Source organism: Castor canadensis, chromosome 2, assembly GCF_047511655.1.
Source record: "Castor canadensis chromosome 2, mCasCan1.hap1v2, whole genome shotgun sequence".
NCBI lineage: Eukaryota > Metazoa > Chordata > Mammalia > Rodentia > Castoridae > Castor > Castor canadensis.
In genome coordinates, this window is record NC_133387.1 from 61287248 (window position 1) to 61311835 (window position 24588).

A 24588-nucleotide genomic window follows, 5' to 3' on the forward strand; every position below is an offset into this window, starting at 1 on the left:
GCTGTGACTTCAAATACAGCAAATGCAATACAGTAAAAACTGGATATGGAAGCTATTCTAGAATATAACATTAATCATATTTCCTAACATATTACACTTGCAGTATTTTGTGTGTGAGGTTGTATAGAAATATGTAATTTAATAAGGATCATGTGACTGTTCAGAAAAGAAACACTTAAATGATATGTTTGCATATCTATATTTACATAAATATAAATGTATGTATATGTACCTAACGATTTACTATTTGCTGTAACATCAAAATAAGTTTTTAAGTTTTTTGATGATTTTGACATTAATTTTATTTTGTAAGTTTAATAATCACTGTGTGACTTTAATATTTCTGTGTATCTGGTTGAATATTATAATTTATCTTTAAGTATAAACATATTAAGACTTTATAATTAAACCTATTAAATGGTATTCTCATTCACATTTGTTCTTCAGCAGTGGCAGTAACAATTAGTACCATTCTCCCAAAATTGAAAGAGTGCTTTTCCATCTTATTTTCAGCAATGTTTGTATCCAGGACACATTGCATTCAGTTGTTTTACTTTGATCTGTTACTCTATGAAATGAAATTGAAATTAAAGTGAATCTGAGATTCAATAAAACAATTAAAATACAATTTGCATGTATTTTGAGGATGACTAGGGAAATTTTTTGTATACTGTGATTAGATGATATTATTAAATTAATTTTAATTTCTTCAGTAAGATAATGTTGTTATATATGAAGATTATTTAGCCTTGGAGGGTACATGCTAAATATTTGAGTGAACTAATATAATGTCTACATCTTATTTTCTAAAAGTTTTCATATATGTGCATACACAGTATATGAACAATATGTACTTTCATAGGAAAAAGTAGAAAATAAAATAATTTGTGAATCGAGTCATTCCAGCATTCCCTGTACTCATATATCCACTTACTTGTGGAGTTGAAATTTTTCAAAATACAAAGTTGGGAGTAGGGATGTTTATTCTAGCGAATCAACAATGTTATTTCACTTTATACTAAATGTCCATGTTTTATCTCTGTGTTACTTATTTCAGAAAAGCTTAAATACGTCTGGAAAGTGTTAGAAATGTTAGGTTTTATAATGAAAACATGTTTACTTAAGGCAAACTTTTACAAGAAGAAAAATACTATTGAGTATATACTTTAGCAGCTATCATTTTATAAAATTCTGGATGAAATAATTTACACAATTAATTATAAAATGTAGCACTTACCCAGGAAAGGTAAATGTTAAGAGATTCATGGCCATCCCATTGTAAATGTCCCATGGGGAGGGACTGGATTCATTCAAATAAAATGCGGATGAGGACCCACCTCATTAGTGCAATTGAGTGAGAAATGTGACTCGATTTTAATTTTAATTTTTTATGAAATCACATGCAACCAAAAAGTTGTGAATTTAAAAATGGAATGCATTAGTATGACACAATTGGCAATGATTTCAAATCTCTTTTACATATTTCTGTACTTTTAGGAGGAGCCGAAGACAAGATGTAAGACATGGAAATCCACTGACTCAGTGCAGAGGATTTAACCTGAAAGGTATTGAAAGTGGGCAGTGTTCCATCTGGGTAACCACTAGCAATGGCCAGTATCATATTTCAGTAACAGAAATGTATTAGACTCAAGCCTTTCATTTGAAAGCTCCATAAAGCATCATGAAAATTTTTAATATTTATTGTGGTAATTTTAAATGAAGTGTTATTTATGTGAGTCCTGAAAATCATGAAAAATAAATGTCTGAGAACACATATAATTCCAGTACATTTGTTGAGTCTTTCATACAAACTGTTATTGTAGATTTTCTTAGCTACTATTTTCTTTATGTATAAAAAAATTACTTTTAAAATTTACTATGGAATAACACAAAGAATAGTACTCTTTATTATAGAAAAAGAAATAATGTAAAATTCATGATTTTAAGCATTTAAACTATGCAGTTATATATCATTAAGTATGTTTGCCAGCCAGATAGTTTTCATCCTCCCAGATTCTCTTTCCACTAAGTGATTATTCCCTCTTCCTCAAGCAACAGCCATCCTACTTTTAATGAATTTCTTATACATTTGACTCTTTATATCTCTCATATAAGTGGAATCATACAAAGCTTGTCTTTTTGTGACTGTTTTCATTTAGTATGATGTTTTTAAGGTCATTCACATTGTAAGATATATCAGAATTTTCTTCCAATTTAAGTCTGAGTAATATTCCATTGTATGTATATAGCACATTTCATCTATTCATTCATCCATTTCTGGACATTTGTATTTCTTTTGCCCTGTGGCTCTAGTGAATAATCCTGCTATGAGCATGGGCCTGGGTACTGTTGACCATCTGCCTTGTGTTTTAGATTAGTCTTATCCCTTCCTTCTTTCCTTGTCTAACAGGAAATGGATTGTATTCCATGTTATTAAACTTTCTCCATTAATCCCTTCCTTCCACCTCAACTCCATAAACTAGAAGTATCTCCAACAGAACCCCCTCCAGGCTCATGAAGGTGCCACAGATGTATTGCTTTCAAACATTAATACTGAGACTCCTGACTCCAATGCCTTGGGTCTGGGCTCTCCTGTGGTAAGGAATGGCACTCTTATTTACTAACTTCCCCAACTACAAGGCACAAATTAAGATTTTGCTTCATTCTTCCATATATGTACTTGAGGAAATAAATCCAGGTGCCATTTCCCTATTCACAGACTATTTAAAAAAAGCATATCAGTTCCCATTAACAATGGTAATTGTCAGAGTAATAAGAATACAGGCAGAGAAGGTAATAGCAAATACTGTTGTTGACTCTGGATCAGAACCTGAGCTAAGTGTGTTTTTATGATTATTTGAGTTGGTTGGTACTTTAAAAGGAGAGTCCATTATTTTCCCTGCTATATGAATGACAATTACTTACCACAGGATTACACTAAGTGCTTTATCTAATTTAATACTTTTGTTGAAAAGTACAAAAGATTATATCCCATTTATGTCCCATGCTTTAGAAATGAGTAAGATAAAGGCACAAAGAGGGATCAAGTAACTTGTCTGAGGTCACACAACCAGTAGTGCTGAAGTCACAAGATTTTACACCAGCTTCCTCTTCTTTCAAAGACATCCCATGGTAGCCACACCATTCTTTCTGTTCTATTTCCTCCATACCATACTAACTATATCAACATCACCTTAATTAACTTTATAGTCTTGCTCTCCTTTTCTTTACATTAAATAAAATTGGCAAATGCATTACAATAGTTTGCTTATTAAATGATTATCCTTGTTTCTTTCTAACTGCCATATTTCATCACAGTTTTATAGGTAGATAAACATTCTTATAGAAGAGTATGCTCTAAATTCTAAATTCTATTGTGTTCTCTCGGTCTCCTTTAATTTTTGCTCTTCAGCGTATAGAAATGCAGCTGAAATTGTTCAGTATGGAGTAAAAAATAATACCACGTTCCTGGAGTGTGCCCCCAAGTCTCCACAGGCATCTATCAAGTGGTTGCTACAGAAAGACAAAGACAGGAGGAAAGAGGTGAGTGATGCAGTACAGCAGCAATCAATCAGGACCTAGGAACAGAACAGTAAATCACCTCGTTTGTGAGGTACAGAGCCAACAAAAAGGAGAGATGTGGGGACATCCTTTTGATGGCATGACAAGTGCTACCTTCTATAAAACCCTTTGCCCTTAGACTTGAAGGATTAATTAGATCTCCTCTCTTTGCCTGCCCACCTGTATAATGCAGTGATTGAAATAAGAACTTGGCCTTGAAGGTGGTTATATTGATGTAAGGATGCATTTGTAAAAGAAACAAGATATGTGCAAATCCAGAGGCCAAGTTCTCACACAACAGACCTTTGTGTGATTCATAAGATAAAAGGAGACTTTAAAAATAGTCCAATTTTCCACAGCAAGAAATTACATTGAACCATTACCTTTATGGCAAAGTGTATTTTTCCACTGTGCAATATCTGTTTCCATTGCTTTATTATTCATAACTCTCATATTTCACTCAGGTAATATATAGAGTCATTATTTATGGGACTGTTGCCTTTACTTACTGATATGGAAGAAAATCTTAGATTTTCAAATAAAAAGACACCTACTGTAACCTTTCACTGATTGCAAAGAACTGTTTGTAGAAAAGAGATCTAAAATGGCACAGAGTAATATATTATAATTAATGAATTCCAAAATATTGACATCATTGATGAATAAAAACAAGAAAAAAATATGCATGTGTGTGGATTATAAAGCCTTAGGACATTCTAAAATAACACTAAAGTGTTATTAGTACAGCGTAAATGCTGATACAGTCAAAGGGAAGATGGAGCCTCCTGCATCTGTGTGTGTTCTTCTGCTGTAGGCAATTTTGTTTCTACAGTTTAAGTTACTTAAGGTTATGTAGACTGCACACTATCACGAGATATAGAATACAAAGTTACTGCAATACTTGCTCCATTGGAGATAAAACTTTCCTACTCCCAGACTTGACTATCCAAGAGTATTTTGAGCTGTGGAATGAATTGTGTACCCTGTGTTAGTGGAATATTAAACCATAGTCTGATACTCCTTACAAAAGATTTAATTGTTTGAAGGAAAGATGGGTCAGATGGACTTCAGGACACCTTTCTTTCCTCAGAATTCTGATACTTTAAAAAAGTAATTTTAAATAAATTATTTATTCAAGATTTATTTTTAGCTTTAAAATTTGTCATCAAGGAATTCTTGAAATAGCCACAGTCTAATAAATTTTAAATCATTTTGAATTGATGTGGACTTTAATGACAATCACCTTGACAAGTAACTTAGGGTAGAAGCTGTAGTGTGTGATGGTGATTGCTATACAGAAATGGGTTCTTATGTTGGAGCATGAACACACAGACATGAACAGTCTTTCTGGAAAAGTCCATATGTATGTGCATGAATTGGTTAATTAATAGTCAAGCTGGAATTATCTTTCTTCTATTTAGTAAAAGTTCAATAAGATAATATACAGATGAATATAGTTTGATAATTTAAGATTAACTTAAATAGAAACATGTATGCATTTATAATAAATATACAAATATGAATATATGTCCTAGAAGTTAATAATACAATTTCAAATGGAATGTATGGATTCAATTTCATTTGTGATAGTTCTGATGTTTTATTTCAGAGCACTCAAGAATGTAGACAAAAATATTGCTGTATTGATTCTTCTTTCAGTCCTAAAGACACAAGAATATAATAATTTAACATTATGATAAAGCTAATTCTATTACAACTATGAAACGTATCTTTTTAGGGTTTAAGAACATAATTCTACTTATTGTCAATTTAGTTAAACTATTAGTATTTTATTAAATTTACTCTTATTCTTACTGCTTTAGGCAAATATACACATTTCTCACATTACTGATATGTAACAATTGACCTCTGTAAAAAACAAAATAATATAACTAATAAAAGCTCATGAGACAGAATTCAATAGTTCACACTGAATGGCATAAAGTGAAAGCTAAACATCCTCTTCCACTTTGATACTTACTTCCACTTCTGAGCATACAAGTTCAGAGGAGTTATGTATTTAGTCATTTTATATCCCTCCAAATATGTCCCCCAGTCACACACACACCTTCAAGTCACTACATGTGGAGCTCCCTGTTTTCTTCTTGACTACACAGTATTCTGTTGCATGAGCATACCTGTAATTGCTTTAATGCTGTTTACTAGTTAAGTTGTTTCTTATCTTTCTTCTTGTAAACAAATATCTGCATACTTGTGAGAATATATCTTCTAATTAGCTGGAGTTTATCCTCCAAGTAAAATTTTAGAAAAGTAATTGCTAGAGATGGGCATGATGGTGCATACCTGTAATCCTAGCACTCATAAGGGAAGTGCTTGATGTGGGAAGGTCATGAGTTCAAGCCCAGCCTGGGCCACATGGTGAGATCCTGTCTCAGAAAAAATCATTGAAAGAAAACACTGCACTACATATTATGGCCATATTTTATGGGTATTATAAATAGGCCTCAAGAAACTTTTTTCAATTTTGCACAAATAGGAAAGCCTTTCTTTTCTTTAATTCCTAAGTCCATTTCTTTAGTATGTGAATTATTTTGAACTATACTCAAACTCAAAAAATTAATGTCAAAATTTTGTTCCTTACGTCTTCCTTATGATTCTCTCTTTTATAATCTTATTCTACTGCCCTTCTTTTGATACTATGCTTTTTTTTTTTTTTTTTGGCTTTCACTTTTGTGTGTGGTGACTTTGAATGCACCCTTGAAAACATTCAGAGCTCTGCCCATATAATTCTTTATTTAAAATACTCACACATTAGAAAGTGAAAAATGTCAACTCTTTAATAATCGATCCATATTTTTGCTAATATTTTTGTAAAAGTGAAAGAACTCTCAGATGAAATGGATATTTTAAATTATGTATGAATTTCATTTATATACATTGCCTGTGGTTCAGATTCCAAAAGCAACCAAAATTCTGTGTTTATAGGTGATGAAAGCTACTTTGCTCAATCTAGCCAAAGAAAATGTACTTTATTTTTAGAACACAGGTAATACCTTCACTCTCCCTTCAATCAATTCAGTAATCATGTTGCAAGATCTTTCATATGTAACAAGAACAAACAGCAGTGCAATTAACCAAAAATTTGTGTCTACTGGGAATGAAGCTAATTTGAATTCAATGTTTTCACTAAATTTGGTCATACCTTTTTAGAAAGTATAGTCTTCAGTTTTGAGAACTTTGTGTCTCTTTCAGGTTAAGCTGAATGAGAGAATCATAGCCACTTCCCAAGGACTCTTGATTCGCTCTGTTCAAGATTCTGACCAAGGCCTGTATCACTGCATTGCCACTGAAAACAGCTTCAAACAGACCATAGCCAAGATTAACTTCAAAGTTTTAGATTCAGAAATGGTGGCCGTTGTGACAGACAAATGGTCTCCGTGGACCTGGGCCAGCTCTGTGAGGGCTCTGTCCTTCCACCCCAAGGACATCTTGGGGGCATTCAGCCACTCAGAAATGCAGATGATCAATCAGTACTGCAAAGACACTCGACAGCAACATCACCAGGGAGAAGAACCAAAGAAGATGAGAGGGGACTACGGCAAGCTGAAGGCTCTCATCAACAGCCGGAAAAGCAGAAACAGGAGGAACCAATTGCCAGAGTCATAATAGTGTCTTCCAAGGGCCTGTGCCTCCCTAACAAATGCTCTGTCCTCAGCGATCAAATACTGAGCAAAGAATCTTGTACTTTTCCCATGCGAAATAGCTGACAAAAAGGTGATTACTCACTCCTAAAGTGAGTTTGACATGAACTGAAGTGAGCATGCATTTTTTTGTATAATATTGACTAGCACTAGACATGTCATGGTCCTCATGGTGCATATAAATATTTAACTTAACCCAGATTTTATTTATATCTTTATTCATCTTTTCTTCAAAATCAATGTGGTGGCTACAAAAGTAGAACTGTTACATCCCTCGATTGAGCGAGGGCTATACCCTGTGATATTTTTCCCTGCTTTAGGGGTTTAAATTTCTAATCATCAATGGTTTTTATATGTGAAAACAAATTCAAGTTCAGAACTTTCATGTAGTAAACATCATGTAAATGCATGTGATAGAATGACCATCAAAAGAAATGTAGACTAGATTAATGATAGGGAAGAGGGCATCTAAGTAGTGTATAAAAACATGAATGATTCACAAGGAGAAAATGATTAGTTAATATGCTTCCGTAAAATATAGTATTGCTTTTTTAAAATTGTAAAATTTGTCAGTTGCTGATATCTTTCATTGATCTTTGTTCTCTTATTTCTGGTAGGTGAAATGAATAATCCATACCGTAAACATGTTTGATGGGAGATGAATCAGTAAACATTTAGGTGTATATTGTTATCTTATTGTCTTGTAAACAAAAGCACTTTCTTTTTTGGAAGTAATTTAAGTTATTGTAGACAAATATAATCTTACACTATTTAATTGAGCACTGTTTTGATTTTAATTTTCTACTCTGCATGACAAATTAAACAATGTAAGAAGAAAACATTTCGAAGTATCAAACTTCTACATGGGAAGGGTGAATTCATCAAAAAGGAAAAAAAATCAACATAGAAAATTAGTTATCAAGAGGATTTCCAAACAAACGTGGCTCATTTTCTACAATAACCAAGTTCTGTGATTAACTGCCACTTTTTAAAAACTCAATTTCACATGTCATATTGATTTTCGTCCAAATTTCAATGTTTTATAATTATTGTGTGTGATGGAGATGTTCTCAATATATCAAGCAAGAAAAATAGTATAATTAAACAAAAAATAGACATTCTTTAAGATTCTGACATTATATTACACATGCTTTAGTCTGTTTATTTGTATTTGATTTATACTGTTTGTTATTCAAACATTCTTTTAAAACAATGTTGATACATGTTCGGTTCTTAGTAAGTATCAATGTGGCAACTTTAGTGATAAATTAATTATCTTCTAATTATAAGTTTGGATAGTTTTATTACAGAAATTCAATACTAAAATTATTTTGTCCAAATTAAAAATTAGATAGGAGAAATGTGAGAAACTTCTTCATATTCTCATGTTTTACAAAATATATATACAACTTTTATGTTTGTTTCATTTACTTTTAAGATATTTGTTATGCTTCCAGGTAAAAATAGAAATTGCACCAAATAACTAATGAAATTTAATATAAAACATTATTTCTAGTTAACAATTCATAAAGATGGTAATCAAGGCAGATATATTACCTTTTTGAATATTGCAATATAAAACTTCAAGGAGTAAAATCAAGACTGGGGGTACGGCTCAGTGGTAGAATATATGCTTAGTGTGAAGAAGACCCCAGCATCAAAGGGAAAAAAGTAACTAAAATCCTTGACAAAATGAATGTGGTCATTAATCAAAATCAAAAAATATAACTTATTATTTAAATAATGGTACAATTCAATAATGTAAGAGGAAGTCTTGGTGTGACAAAAATAACAGTGAAAATGCACAACATAAAGAACACTCAAATTTATTTTTAAAAAGCTATAGGTGCAAATGTGTGTTATTCTAAGATAACTTCTAAATCAGTTTATTCTGCAAATGGCTTGCCTTCTTAAAAGTCCTACACTTAACATTCGCCTCTACCTGGACAAATAGCAAGGTATTTGTGTTTATGATCAATCTATTGTATGTACCAAATTTAAAGGCAAGTTAACACAGTTCCCTTTGCTTTATGTTCTTCCAAACTGATAAACAATGATGGTGTTTAGCTTCATAATATTATTTGTGCTATTTAATACCTTCTATTTCAACCATCATTAAATTGTATACTTTCACTATTTTTAAAGATATAGAAATTCTTCTTGAATTCTGCCAAATTTGTAAAGAAGATTTTCTTTGTCAAAGATATCATTAATGTAAACTTAATATTGGTGGTTGGTTGGTTGAATTTGTGTAGTTTGGCAACTTAATGATTTAACATATTTTTCATTTGTATTGTATATAAAATTTCCTAGAAGTGCACTTTTTTCAAGGTGTAGGTTTGTGAATAGATTTTAGTATGATGAAACTGTCATTACAGCAAGTGTTCACTCTGTGTAAGAAAGCAAACTAAATGTAGTTAACACACCAAGATTTAATTGGATATTAAAGAAATCATTTACCTAGCAAAATAAAACATATTGAATTTCCCCTAAGGTTGTCTTTTACTTTTCTTTTTAATGCAGAGTTTATTTGTTAATATAATAGCATCCACTGAATTCTTAGAATTTTTCAAAAATTTACTTATTTGTCCATTTTTTAAAAAGTAGCTCATGTACATGTTTCAAGATTTAAAACTTCCAGAAGGATAGACATGGACAGCTGTTCTTATACTATTAGCCTTCATTCAAGTCCCAGAGTTAAAGTCATCCAGTGTCATCAGTCTTTTGTGTGTATTTCCAAAATATTGCACACATATGAAAATAGAGACACATTTTATCCCTAGTATTGCATATCTATCCATGTCTATATATAACTGTTCAATGTACATTTAGTCCACATTATTTTAAAATTATTGTTTAGGAGTTCATGAGCCTTGGAGTCAAACTACCTAGACTTAATCCAAGCTCACTATCGTATTTTGGGAAAGTTTTTAATACTTCTCTCTGCTTTAGTATTCTCCGTAAGTTCATACTAGGGAAGTTCTAGGCAAAAGCATGTTATATGATAAGTATTCAATAAATGTCATAATATTTTCTTTGTTTAGAATATAACAGCATGCTAGAACAGTATGGAATCTTTCAGATGTGTTCTATGTCAAGTTAAATGCCAGTGATTCCGTTGGGGAACCGTCAGTGAGTGGATCAGGTAACACCTCACCAGATAAAGTGACAGGAAAGAAACCATAAATTAATTCATAGTTCTGAGTGACAGAACTATTCGATAGCTTTCTTCTGTCTACCTCTGACTTTTCAATCTGTATTAATGTGAGTAGATTAAAAGGATCAGCAAAATTTAAAATTTGTCAGAACAACCTTCCAAACCAATAATTTTATACTACTCCTAACTGCCTCATTTTTCTCTCTGTCTCCTTTACTTATATTTCAACTTAACCTTAGTTTTAAAATAATTTGATGTGTTTTAATAATTGTAATAATTGTGATGCCTTGTGCCTCTTACCTAAATGGAATTTTTGAGAAAAACAATGAGTTTCCCACATCTGTTCTGCTAGCTGAAGTCAAAAGAGACCTTAAGCTTTGTTTTGCACATAGTTAAGTCCATTAAAAAGCTTAAATGTAGACAAGGAAATAAGCAGACTAAGTAAGCAGAAATGTTTGCACCACCAGACAGGATGAATTTTATTGAATTCTACGCATAACAATAAAGCTGTAGAAGACCATTGTGGAGAACAATTTTTTTTCTTAATAGTTTATCTTACCATCCTTTTAACTAACCAATATTTGCATGAGAATCCAAATCCCTCTGCAAAATCAAAACAAATAAAGAAGATTCTCTGAACAGGCCAACTGGTGAACTATTGACAATAATTTATTGTCAATAAATTATTTTCTTCAGAGCTCTCTGGTATATATTATAATTTTTATGGCTTCATAGTAATGTTACCTTCATGCTATACAGGTATCTAGAGAAGAAAGAACTCTGAGACTAAAAACAAAATGCTCCTCATTCTAGTGACTCAAATGTATTTGTCTATTCACCTCATAAAATCCTACTTCTCAAATAGTTTGAATTGTGTGTTTCTCAGGGCTATTATGTTGCTATGCTATGAGTGTTACTTACATAAAGTGCTATTAAAAATGGCATTATAACAAACACATTAAAACTGTTTATTCTATGTAAGGTTACCTCACAACCCCTCAGATCAAAAATGGTGGGTTTCTATTCCTTGTGTTTTCTTTTCACCTCTGAGTTATTCACACAAAAAGAGGTCATCCAAAGATCTTATGTGGTCAAAAATTTCATTTTTTCTGCAAGGCAAAATGGACATATAATAGCATTATTATGAAAATAAAAGTCGTCCCTATGTTTCTTTGAATATTTTTCAATATATGTATGATCCTTGGCCATACATATATTGAAAATAGTACTATCATTTCCTTAAGATAAGTTCTTTGATTTTTAAGGGGGGCAGTACCGGGGTTTGAACTCAAGGCTTCATGCTTGCTAGGCGGGTGCTCTACCACTTGGCTCATGGCATATAAAGAACCTCCTGCTTTCTTAGGTTTTTTAATAATGTTATCCCTACATTTTAAATAGGAAAAAGAAGTTGTATGCTTTAAGTTTTCTTTGTGTTGATTTTGAGGATAAATTATAATCATCTTCACTTCTAGTCCACATGACACGATTAAAGTCCTGTCTTTAATGAGAAAATGTTGTAAACTATGATTTAATATTGACAGTTTGTCTTATGAGTCAGAAAAATGGGCCACAGAAAACAATGACAGAGATGTGACTGACCCAAGCCATACAACCTAAGACATATAATGCACTCTTGCCAACTTCTTTATATTCACATATAGGATGTATGCATCCATGGGTTGTACACCCATAAATGCAAAAAATGGCTATATTCAATTTATTACTCCAAAACAAATCTCAATTTATGCTTCAAATTCCTGTTCCAGTTTCTCTACTTCTAAATAGTATAATCTGGAAATGTTTCTTAATCCCTATCAATGAATTATTACATTCACTAAAATTGGAATTATAGTATGGATTTCATATTGTGTTGTGAGAATTAAATTAATAAGTGTGAAGTTCTTATACTCTATACAATTATTTTTCAGTAAGGAGGGCAAAAATATTTATTTTATTTGAGCATTTATCTCTTTTACTTGTGCATCTAAATAGTTCAGTTGAGATCAGGAGGAGTGACTCAAGGGATAAAGTCCCTGCTTAGCAAGCAAGAAGCCATGAACTCAAATCCCAGTGCCACCAAAAAAAAAAAAAAATAAAGACTGGATTAAAGTCAATTTGAATGCAACCAATGTGAATGACAATGCCTTGTACACTTCAGAATGGTTAAATGTTATAGCTCAATTGATATCTGATGTTGTTCATCTATACTGGCTCTGTGGCCACATCATTTTTCTAACTTTGCCATTAGTTCCTACCTAAGTGTCCTCTGAGTTCTCCCTTGTTCCTACTGCATCATGTGTTCAAGGAAGGTGTGCTTTCAGCTATGACCAAACACACTTCAGGGAATCGGAAATTTTTCTGTTTCCTGGAAACAACTCCCGTGCCAGGAAACAGCTCCTGTGCCTCTCTCACCTAAAACCTGTAGGGTATGTATGTTTTGAACTTCCACAGTTTTGTACCTTCCCAAGACACAAACCTGGACGTGAGCTAAAAAAGTAGGGCCCCCAGTCTGGATGTGCTCTGCATCTCCCATGCTGGTAGGTCTCTATTTTGTTTCTCTCTGGAGCCAAGATGACCCCCCAGTGAATGTTCCCTTGAGCTTCAACACAGGGTTTCAACCATAGTCACCAACAGCCTACAAGAGATTTTTGAAAAGTTACATAGCCGCTAACTCATTTTTAAGTTAAAATAGAATTTTTATTCTAAGTTTAAGTTGTTGCAAAGGATATAATTTCCAGTAATTAAATTTTGATCTTTTAAAATAATAGTTATGCTGTTTTTGAATGATTACTATGATATACCTCTGCAGCAAAAATATGTATATTTGCTTCATTCTTATTTAAAATATTTTATAACCATAAGATTCTAAGTATTCATATTTTTCTTTTTTGATTAAATCAAATGTATAAATTGCCACAATTTAACCACAGAACATAACTATATTTCAAATTCTGAAAATTATTAAACATGAAAAAGTGAACTCTTGATTGAAAATGCATACAATAGAGCCAGGCCCAGTGGCTCAAATCCATAATTCCAGCTACTTAGGAGGTAGAAGGTGAGAAGATTGTGATTCAAGCTTTCTTTCTTTTTTTTTTTTTTTTTGATTATTTTTTCCTCATTTTTTAAAATCATTTTTGCATTTACTTACATGTGTATACATTATTTGCACCACCTCCCCTCTCCTACCCTCTGTGCTCCCCTCCACCTCCAGGCAGACCCTGTTCCACCCTCTTGTTCTCCAATTTTGTAGAGGAAAAAACATAAAAGATAATAAGCAAAACATGATGTTTTTGCTAGTTTGAGATAAAGATAGCTCTACAGGGAGAGTCCTTGTGTTGTTTCCATGCATATATGTACTATAACACCAATTGGTTCATCTCTACCAGACCTCTTCACTACTCCCTAGTCCCCTTCCCATGGTGGCCTCCTATACAGTGAGTACATCAACCACATTCAAGTTTTTGGTTTCCTTCCCTTTCCCTATTTCTCCTGTGTGTGGTCTCCTCTTAGTGTGTGACCCATGTTCAATAATATTACTGCATTTGTTTTAGGTCTATAATCCACATATGAGGGAGAACATGTGATTTTTGGCCTTCTGAGCCTGTTTACCTTCGCTTAAGATGATGTTCTCCAGTTCCATCCATTTACCTTTGAATGACATAGTTTCATTCTTCTTTGTGGCTAAATAAAATTCCATTGTGTATAGTACTACATTTTCTTAATCCATTTGGCTCATTTTGGATATTTCTGTAGCTTGGCTATTGTGAATAGTGGTGTAATAAACATGGGTATACAGGTGCCTTTGTAGTAACCTGAATCACATTACTTTGGGTATATATCCCTGGGAGTGGTATTGCTGGATTATAAAAATAAATTGCAAATCTATTTAGTTTTTTAAGCCTCGTAATTCAAGTTTGAGACCAGTCCAGGCAAAATGTTCTCAAGAGCTCATCTCAAACAGTGAGCCAGGTACATACTTATCAACCCAGCTATCAGGGAAGTGTATAAAGGTGAATTGCTGTCCAAGACTGCCCAGACAAAAATGTGATACTGTATTCTAAAAAATAAGACCAAAAAGTCTGGCGACTTGGCTCAAATGGTAGGGTGCTTCTTAAGCACCCTAAACTCAAACCCCAGTACAACCAAAGAAAAAGAGCATATAATGGAATAGATGGAACTTCTTTTTGTTCCATTAATTAAGCTGCCTGTAGATGAATCTTATTTGAGAGAATTAAATGAAGCTCAACAAAATGCTTTCCTAATTTCTGTAGCTATGAAAACAGTGAGCAATTGTGTTTACATAGTTAGGTGGATATGGCAGGAATTCCAATGTAGTGCTGGTTTTCTAACATTAAATATCTATTGAAGAATGTATCTCACATCACAACCATCAGATTTTATTTTAATTAATGAGCCAACAATATTATTCTTCTCTCTTACAATTTAACTTAATGAGAAGATTTGCAATTCAACGTCATTCTTCTCAATATGTGTGCAGATATTGACAACTGTGCCTTTGATTGGTTCTCTGGCTCCATGGTGCCATCGCCATGGTTTTTCCAGGATAACTCTCTGTTCCTTCTACTTTAACAGACACCTATAGCTTCTGATAACTGAGTGACTTTGAATCACTTAACCTCTCTGCTGATTGGGCTCTGTATCCAAAAAATGGGGATACTATTAATGGCCTCATAGAGTTGTTGTGAAGTGAAATAATTTTTCTGTTGAAGGTACTTTTAATTTTTCTGCCACATGATTCACTACTATTAATTTAATTGCTGCTATTATTGCATACTGTCTTAACCCTCTTGACTTCATTTAAAAGCTTCAGTTAACAGTTAACAGTTTGTTATCCTATTGTTCTTATTTTTTACCCTCTTGGTCCTGGGTAGCTGAAATCTGGTAATTGTTGTCATGTCATGCACTTTTTGTGTCTTTCCTTTGTGTGTGTCTGTGTGTGTTACTGGAGATTGAACCCAGGAGCTCATGCTTGCTACCAAGTGCATTTCAGCCATGCTTCTATCCCCTTCATTCCCTTAAACTTTTCCCCTCCAAATCCAAAAACTAATCCTTGATTCACTGCTTCCTCAAATTGAAATCTAATTCTTTCTCCAACTGCCTGGCAGCCTTGTAGTTACTCAGAGAATATGGAGCTTTGATTTTATTCATCCTGGAGTTTAGCTGTCATCCTCAGTGTTAGGAACTTGACTTTTCTTAAGATTCCTCAGTTCTCCATTCTACAGCCTCCTGAAACGTCTGCCCTTGCAACTCTGCAAGAATGATCCACAGAGTCTGAATTCATACTGGTAGGTAAGCTGAACACCATGCTGGGGACTTCACAGTATCAGCAGTTATAATACCATCAGAACTTCTACCACCACCATTCTCATAAAATGAGCATTTTTGGAGCATTTTCTATGTGAACTTAAACACTCACTATACATGATTGTCTGCTTCCCATAGGATGTTAAGTGCATACTATTAGTCTATTTTAAAAGTGGCAAGCCAAGGGTCTGATGTATTTAGAGACTTGCTCAAGTTAAATGATCCCTAAAGATCAAAAAGTATGAAAGACAGAGTCTGGCTTCAATCTTTAAGCAGCTATGTGCCTCAAAATGTAGTATCCCTCAGGAATATCCATTAGGAAAATAAGATCATTGGGACAGATTTCATAAATAGTAGCTTTTGTAATATGATTTGCAGGGCCCTCAGTATCATCTAGTTTAGGCCAAGAAGTCAGAATGACTAGCTTTGGCTTTTTATCTCATTAGCTTTTAAATTTTCATGTCTAAGATTATCCTCATATCAATCTGATGGGAGTACTGTCAATTGAGATAATTCATGTGAAGTGCTTAGAATTTACCTAATGTAAAATGGCTATTTTTATTACCACAACTCTATGCTGTATATATCATGATTATTTCACCAAATATTTACTGAGCACTTATTATGTAGCAGGCATCAGTTTAGGCTACAAGGTCAGAGAAAAGAGCAAAGTCTGTTATAATACTGCTTTCTAAAGGGGAAAATTAAATGAGCAGATCATTATGTAATAGGTTGAGTTGAGATACATGCTATGATAAAAACTAAAGGAAGGTAAAAGGATCATGTATTCAACTGGAGAGGGGTCTTCTAAGGAGAGGAAAACACTAGTTAAAAGCTCTAAGGTGGAAACAATTCTGGCAGATTTGAGGAAAACAAAAGAAAATCTATGTGGCTGGTATACATGAGAAAGCAGACCAGAGGTATGAGACTGGACTCTAAGGTAGAAAAAACAAGTCACTTGGGTCTTGGTGGCCATGGTAGGAAGTTTAGTTTTCTTTTAAGGGTTATAAAGTCATTGAAGTGATTTAAGTGGGTGATTTACATTCAGTGTAACAATTTCTGGCTATACTTTAGAGTCAAGATCAAAAAATAAAGAAAACAGAACAACCAACTAGGAATCTAAAAGAGATCCTAGTGTTGTGTTGACTTCCATTCACCCAATGGTATAAACTTCTTGTAATAATTTCTCCTGGAGTGCACTTTTAGGAAGAAAGGGTGAGATGTTCATTGCCTGGGGCAAAGAAGGTGGGATACATGTGCTCCACAAAGGAAAAATGAGCACAAACAGAGATCAAGAAGAGAGCTAGAGATGTGGTGGTCCTAGAGCTAGAATATGCAGAGACTGTCAGGAGATATTTACCACTTAATAATGTCCAAGAGAAGAAACGGTTAAGTTTCAATATTAGGGACCAAAACCAGGAATGAAAATCCAAGGATGGTTAGAGACAAGCTGTGCGGATGTATTAGGACAAGCTGTTGGCCCATGGGCAGTGGCTCTAAACACTGAGGACACAAGCATCTCTACTGATGAAAGGTCACAATAAATAACTTACAGAGGCAACACAGCAGAATTAGAACAACTCTTTGCAAAGCCCAGCTGCCCTAACAGCCCTGTTTTTATTTACTAGGGAAATGATGTGCTTTATTCCTTCATTTAGAAACAAGCTGTCCAAGTGAATGAGGAAGACATAGAAAATGGAGTTTATGATGAGATATTCTTTTTCTAAAGAATGAAACTCATACTTCCATTTATGTGAGAACGCACCTTTAATTAGGGGTCTGGGGTCAGCATTGAGGTAGAGATTCCAGGACTGTTATAACTTCTTACAGTGGACCCCTTCCCTACATTGCTGTTTTCTTTGCCATGTCAAAGTAGGGAAACTTTCTAGAAATGGCCTTAATTAACATGACTTCACCAGAAGTTGGCAGTGAGGACTGAAAATGGAAGAGAATCTAGTTCCCTTTTCAAGAACAGAATAATTATGAATACTTGGGGCTAGAAATACTTATGGAAGATGAACTTGAGGAAGAGAAAGAAGGAAGAAGAGATGAATTGTCTTTGCCTCTACTTAATGAGTCCTAACCTCCACTGTCCCTACCACCACCACCACCACCACCAGTACCACTACAAAAACTAGGGCCTGGCATTATGAAAAAATAGTTATAGCCAATGAACAGCAGAGGGAGTGTTTCACATATTTTGAGATTGTCAACACTTGTTTTTCTTTTCCATTTGGTTGGGAGAAGCCATGAAAACCTTTTACAGACTGACTTGAAATACATTCTCTAAAAAAATAAAAATAAAAATAAAAACGCAGCACAGCTCTGTGAAGTCTTCTGTCTTTTGTTCATTTCTGCTTGGTCCATATATGGCTTGGTCCATGCTACATTGTAACACTCAGCCTGTTTATTACACAAAACCCATTATTTTCATATAAAATAAGAGAACTAAAGCATAAGCTTCATATCTCAATCAGTTTTTATTCCTGGTATCTAGGACAGTGCCAGTCACATACTCGTTAATTCACTGCTTAATAAACTGGTGGAATGGATTCAGAGTCCTCATTTGTTGATAGTATATCATGCATCCTTATAGATGCTAATATTGAATGATTAGTATAGATACTATATACTATACAATACACATTTCAGAACATGAATAGTTATTGATTTGAAAATCTGTAGAATTTTCATTATGGTAAGTAGAACACACAAAACTTATCAAACAAACAACTAAAATGCTATGTATCCTCATATAAGAAACAATAACAACTCTATTCAATAAGAGGCACCTAACCCAATTACAAACATTTAATAATTCAAGATTACATTTAAACATCAATAAAACAATTTAATCTATATCACAAGGGCAGCAAGAGAATATGATTAAAAATCTACATTGTTCTACTACTGTGCTATTTAAGCCCTATTTATTCTTTCATCTATTACTCACCATGATACTTATCTCATAGAATATTTACATGAATTTTGTAGGTAGGAAAGTAGGTTCATCATTGCTACAAGTAGCAGGCTTCTGGACTAGGACTGAAAAACTACCTCTGCCTGGTAGTGTTATATTGCCCACATAATAAGAGTAGAGAAAGGAATTTCTCTGTGGTAACTGGGGAAGGCTTTGTGCTGCAAGCAGGAGTTTGGAATGCACTGTGTATTTTAGGATTTGGATACATTAATATGGAAGAGGAAGGACTTTTTAATTTGTGTAGGGATGAGAAAATAAACACTCCAGAAAAAGATTCACTGATTAATTCTAAGATCCAGTTAGATATCTATACATGTGAATGGAATAATCAATGAAGTAAACATGGTCTGTCATTGATTTTTGAGATAGGTTAATCAATGTAAGAAGACTGAGGAGAAGATGTATTTAAAAAGGGAAAGATGAAAGGCAAACATTTACATTGATTCACTAATGCTGCACTGGCTTCTTTCCAGATGAATCCAAAATGAGAGACAAGTTAAAAGTCAATGACGTTAAAGAAGTGAAAGATTACTTATCATAAGTTTGTTTAATGTAGTTGTCATGGCATCCATTTTTAAGTCTGTCAATTTTTAGACAGTCATACATCATCACCTTTGGCTTACTATAAACTTCCCTTCCTGTGTGGTTTCCAGGGTAGCCCACTTGTTTCTCATCTTACTCACTGTAAATCTGACACACACCATAGCCACTAACAATGATAAAGTCTAATGTTCAACATCAGAGTCATAGAAATAAAGTCTCCCTTTTGTAGGCATTTCCCTGAAATATACCAACCCACATGCCTGCAGGGAAGCCTGAGGGATGACTGACACCATGTATCTTAATAAAGGAAAAACATCCACTGCTCTCTTGCTCTCCATTTGTTGGTTGAAATCTCTGCCACCTCAATACTTTCCATCAGTGTCCTGTTGGCTGCCCAACTTCTCTGAAACCTGGAAGTACTATGTTCTTATGTTTCATGCATTTTTGTTTAACTTTCTCATTGTGTCTCACTTGACCAAAACATTCCTACTCACAGAGCTGTCTTAAAGAGGGGCTATCAAAGCTCATAGTCACCTTCCAGACTGAGACCTGAAGACCAAATTAGAAAGAAACCATAATAGGAATAACAGTGCTAATGAGGGCTTAGCTTTTTCCAATGACTCAGTGGCACATTGAAACTAGGCTTTCATTGTATATATGTGCCAAAACATGTAGATACTACCAGATAGTTAAATTTTGGTAAAATGATTATTGAATGCATTTAAGTATTGCCAGCGTGGTACTTTGAGGATTTCCTAAAAGAATAAGCAATGATAATAATAATGACAATAAGCCTAACATTAATGGATGCTAATTGTCAGGTATTATGATTTTTAAGCATTGTCTTTTTTAATTCTCATGCTCAAACATAGGTATTATTATTATTTACCTTTTATAGATGAGGAAACTGAGGCATAAATGGTATTAAAAATTTGACTTTAATAAGAAGATATTAAAGAGAATATTAAAAACCAAGATGCTCTGTTTCATTATAAGGAGCCATTCATAGACGCTCTATGAGAATCAGGTGATCTTTTATTTATTTATTTATTTATTTGTTCATTTATTGACATGTGAATACATTGTTTGGGTCATTTCTCCACCCTTCCCCCCTCCTCCACCTTCCCCCCGCTCCCCGCCTCAGTTTCAGACAGGTCACGTTCTGCCCTTATCACTGATTTTGTTGAAGAAAAGACATAAGCATAATAAGAAAAACAAAGTGTTTTTGCTAGTTGAGTTAAGAATAGTTATACAGAGAGATTCCTACTATTGCTTTCATGTACCTATGTGTTATGACCCATGTTGATTCAACTCTCACTGATCTTTACTTTGGTTCCTGATCACCTGCTAGTGATAACCTGTCATTTTAAGGTTTCTGTATTAGTTCCTCTGGAGTGGGGACATCAAACGCTTTCATGTTTTGGGTTTTCTACCTATTCCTATATCTCCCGTTTGTGCTCTCCCCTTGTCATGTGATCCAAATCCAACCACATTGCTGCATTTGCCCTAGATCTAAAGTCTGCATGTGAGGGAGAACATACGATTTTTGGTCTTCTGAACCTGGCTGACCTCACTAAGAATGATGTTCTACAGTTCCATCCACTTACCTGCAAATGATAAGATTTCATTTTTCTTCATGGCTGAGTAAAATTCCATTGTGTACAAGTACCACATTTTCTTGATCCATTCATCAGTAGTGGGGCATCTTGGTTGTTTCCATAACTTGGCTATTATGAATAACGCTGCAATAAACATGGGTGTGCAGGTGCCTCTGGAGTAACCTGTGTTGCATTCCTTTGGGTATATCCCCAGGAGTGGGATTGCTGGATCATATGGCAGGTCTATGTTTAGATTTTTAAGAATCCTCCAAATTTTTTTCCAGAGTGGTTTTACCAGCTTGCGTTCTCACCAGCAGTGGATTAGGGTTCCTTTTTTCCCACATTCTTGCCAACACTTGGTGTTGGTGGTGTTTCAGATGATGGCTATTCTAACAGGGGTGAGGTAGAATCTTAGTGTGGTTTTGATTTGCATTTCCTTTATGGCCAGAGATGGTTTTTCATGTGTTTTTTGGCCATTTGAATTTCTTCTTTTGAAAAAGTTCTGTTTAGTTCAGTTGCCCATTTCTTAATTGGTTCATTGATCTTAGGAGAGTTTAGCTTCTTAAGTTCCCTGTATATTCTTGTTATCAGTCCCTTGTCTGATGTATAGCTGGCAAATATTTTCTCCCACTCTATGGGTGGTCTCTTCAGTTTAGAGACCATTTCTTTTGTTGTGCAGAAGCTTTTTAATTTTATGAAGTCCCATTTATTCATCCTTTCTCTTAGTTGCTGGGCTGCTGGGGTTCTATTGAGGAAGTCTTTGCCTATACCTATTTGTTCCAGAGTGTTTCCTGCTCTTTCCTGTAGTAACTTCAGAGTTTCATGTCTGATATTTAGGTCCTTGATCCATTTTGAGTTGATACTAGTACAGGGTGATAGACATGGATCTAGTTTCAGTTTCTTGCAGACAGGTAACCACTTTTCCCAGCAACATTTGTTGAAGAGGCTGTCTTTTCTCCATCATATATTTTTGGCACCTTTGTCAAAAATGAGGTGGGTATAGTTGTGTGGATTCATATCTGGGTCCTCTATTCTGTTCTACTGGTCTTCATGTCTGTTTTTTGCCAGTACCATGCTGTTTTTATTGCTATTGCTTTGTAATATAGTTTGAAATCAGGTATTGTGATACCTCCAGCATTGCTCTTTTTACTGAGTATTGCCTTGGCTATTCGTGGTCTCTTGTGTTTCCGAATGAACTTTAGGGTAGATTTTTCAATCTCTGTGATGAAAGTCATTAGGATTTTGATTGGCACTGCATTAAACATGTAGATTGCTTTTGGTAGTATAGCCATTTTTACTATGTTGATTCTGCCAATCCATGAGCACGGGAGATCTTTCCATCTTCTGTAGTCTTCCTTGATCTCTTTCTTCAGGGGTTTGTAGTTCTCCTTGTAGAGTTCATTCACATCCTTTGTTAAATTTACTCCTAGGTATTTGATTTTTTTGAGGCTATTGTGAATGGAATTATTTCTGTGTATTCCTTCTCAGTTTGTTCATTGTTGGTGTAGAGAAAAGTTTATGATTTTTGTAGGTTGATTTTGTATCCTGCCACCTTACTGTAGCTGTTTATGGTGTCTAAAAGTTTTTGGGTAGAGTTTTTTGGGCCTTTAAGGTATAGGATCATATTGTCTGCAAATAAGGATATTTTGACAGTTTCTTTACCTATTTGTATTCCTTTTATTTCTTCTTCTTGCCTAATTGCTCTGGCTAGAAATTCCAATACTATGTTGAATAGGAGTGGGGATAGTGGGCACCCTTGTCTCATTCCTGATTTTAGGGGAAATGGTTTCAGTTTTTCACTGTTAAGTATAATGTTGGCTATAGGTTTGCATATATAGCCTTTACAATGTTGAGCTACATTTCTTTTATTCCTGGTTTTTTAGAGCTTTTATCATGAAGTGAAAAAAGGCTTTTTCTGCATCTATTGAGATGATCAAGTGGTTTTTGTCTTTGCTTATATTAATGTGCTGTATTATAGATTTATGTATGTTGAACCACTCTTGCATCCCTGGGATGAAGCCAACTTGGTCATTGTGAATGATCTTTCTGATGTGTTGTTGGATTTGGTTTGCCATTATTTTATTGAGGATTTTTGCATAGATGTTCATTAGGGAAATTGGCCTGTAGTTCTCCTTTTTGGAGGTGTCTTTGTCTGGTTTTGGGATGAGTGTAATATTGGCTTCATAAAATGAGTTAGGCAGTGTTCCTTCCTGTTCTATTTCATGGAACAGTTTAAGGAGGGTTGGTATTAGTTCTTCTTTAAATGTCTGATAGAATTCAGCAGTGAATCCATCAGGTTCTGGACTTTTCTTTTTTGGGAGCTCTTGATGGCAGCTTCAATTTCTTTTTGTGTTATAGATCTATTCAGGTGATTAATAGCCCTTGGTTCAGTTTTGGGTGGTTGTAAGTTTCTAGAAATCTGTCCGTTTCTTTGAGATTTTGAAATTTATTAGAATATAGGCTCTCAAAGTAGTCTCTGATGATTTCCTGGATTTCCATGGTGTTGTTATCTCTCCTTTTCAATTTCTGATTTTACTTATTTGGGGTTTTTCTCTCCTCCTTTTAGTCAGGTTTGCCAGGGGTCTGTCAATCTTATTTATTTTTTCAAGAACCAGTTTTTGTTTCATTGATTCTTTGTATTTTTTTTTGTTTCTATTTCATTGATTTCATCCCTTATCTTAATTATTTCTTTCCTTCTGCTTGTTTTGGGATTTATTTGTTCTTGTTTTTCTAGGAGTTTGAGCTGCAGTGTTTGGTCATTGGTTTGAGATCTTTCTGTCCTTTTGATGTATGCACTCATGGCTATAAACTTTCCTCTTAAGACTGCCTTTGCTGTGTCCTATAGGTTCCTGTAGGTCGTGTTTTCATTTTCATTAACTTCCAGGAACCTTTTAATTTCCTCTTTTATTTCATCAGTGACCCATTGATCATTGAGCAATGTGTTGCTCAGCTTCCAATTGTTTGCATGTTTTTTACTGCTGTTTTTGTTGTTGATTTTTAGTTTTAATGCATTATGGTCAGACAGAATGCATGGGATTATTTCTATTTTCTTATATTTGCTGAGGCTTGCTTTGTGCCCTAAGATATGATCAATTTTGGAAAAGGTTCCATGGGCTGCTGAGAAGAATGTATATTGTGCAGGAGTTGGGATGAAATATTCTGTAGACATCAGCTAGGTCAACTTGATCTATGGTGTGATTTGGTTCTAGGATTTCTTTACTGATTTTTTTTTTCAGATGACCTATATATTGGTGATATGGGGGTATTAAGTTCTCCCACTAACACTGTGTTGGAGTCTGTATATGCTTTTAGGCTCTTCAGAGTATGATTGGTGAAATTGGGTGCATTGATGTTGGGTGCATATAGGTTGATAATAGTTATTTCCTTTTGGTGTATTTCCCCTTTTATTTGTATGGAGTGTCCTTCTTTATCTCATTTGATCAAAGTAGGTTTGAAGTCTACTTTGTCCAAGATAAGTATTACTACCTCTGCCTGTTTTCAGGGACCATTGGCTTGGAAAATATTCCTCCAGCCTTTCACTCTCAGCCAGTGCTCATTTCTGTTGATGAGGTGGGTCTCCTGTAGGCAGCAGATTGTTGGATCTTCCTTTTAATATGTTTGCCAATTGGCATCTTTTGATGGGGGAATTTAGTCCATTAACATTCAGTGTTATTATTGATAAGTACGTGGTGATCCGTCATGTAGTTGTCTTTGTTGATTAAGGGTTTGATTGCGTGTAGCTGAATCAATGTTACTCTT

At 34.3% G+C, this 24588-nt stretch overlaps 1 protein-coding gene across 1 annotated transcript in view; it reads left to right on the top strand.

The window, feature by feature from the left end:
• Nucleotides 1–9716, top strand: part of Sema3c (semaphorin 3C) — a 149112-nt gene extending 139396 nt beyond the window's left edge. Inside the window, exons 16-18 of the mRNA XM_020178631.2 lie at nt 1498–1565; nt 3413–3543; nt 6775–9716. Coding sequence (XP_020034220.2) covers nt 1498–1565; nt 3413–3543; nt 6775–7188 — 613 coding nt within the window. The 3' untranslated portion in view covers nt 7189–9716. The remainder of the gene's footprint in view (nt 1–1497; nt 1566–3412; nt 3544–6774) is intronic.
• Nucleotides 9717–24588: the final 14872 nt, after the last annotated feature.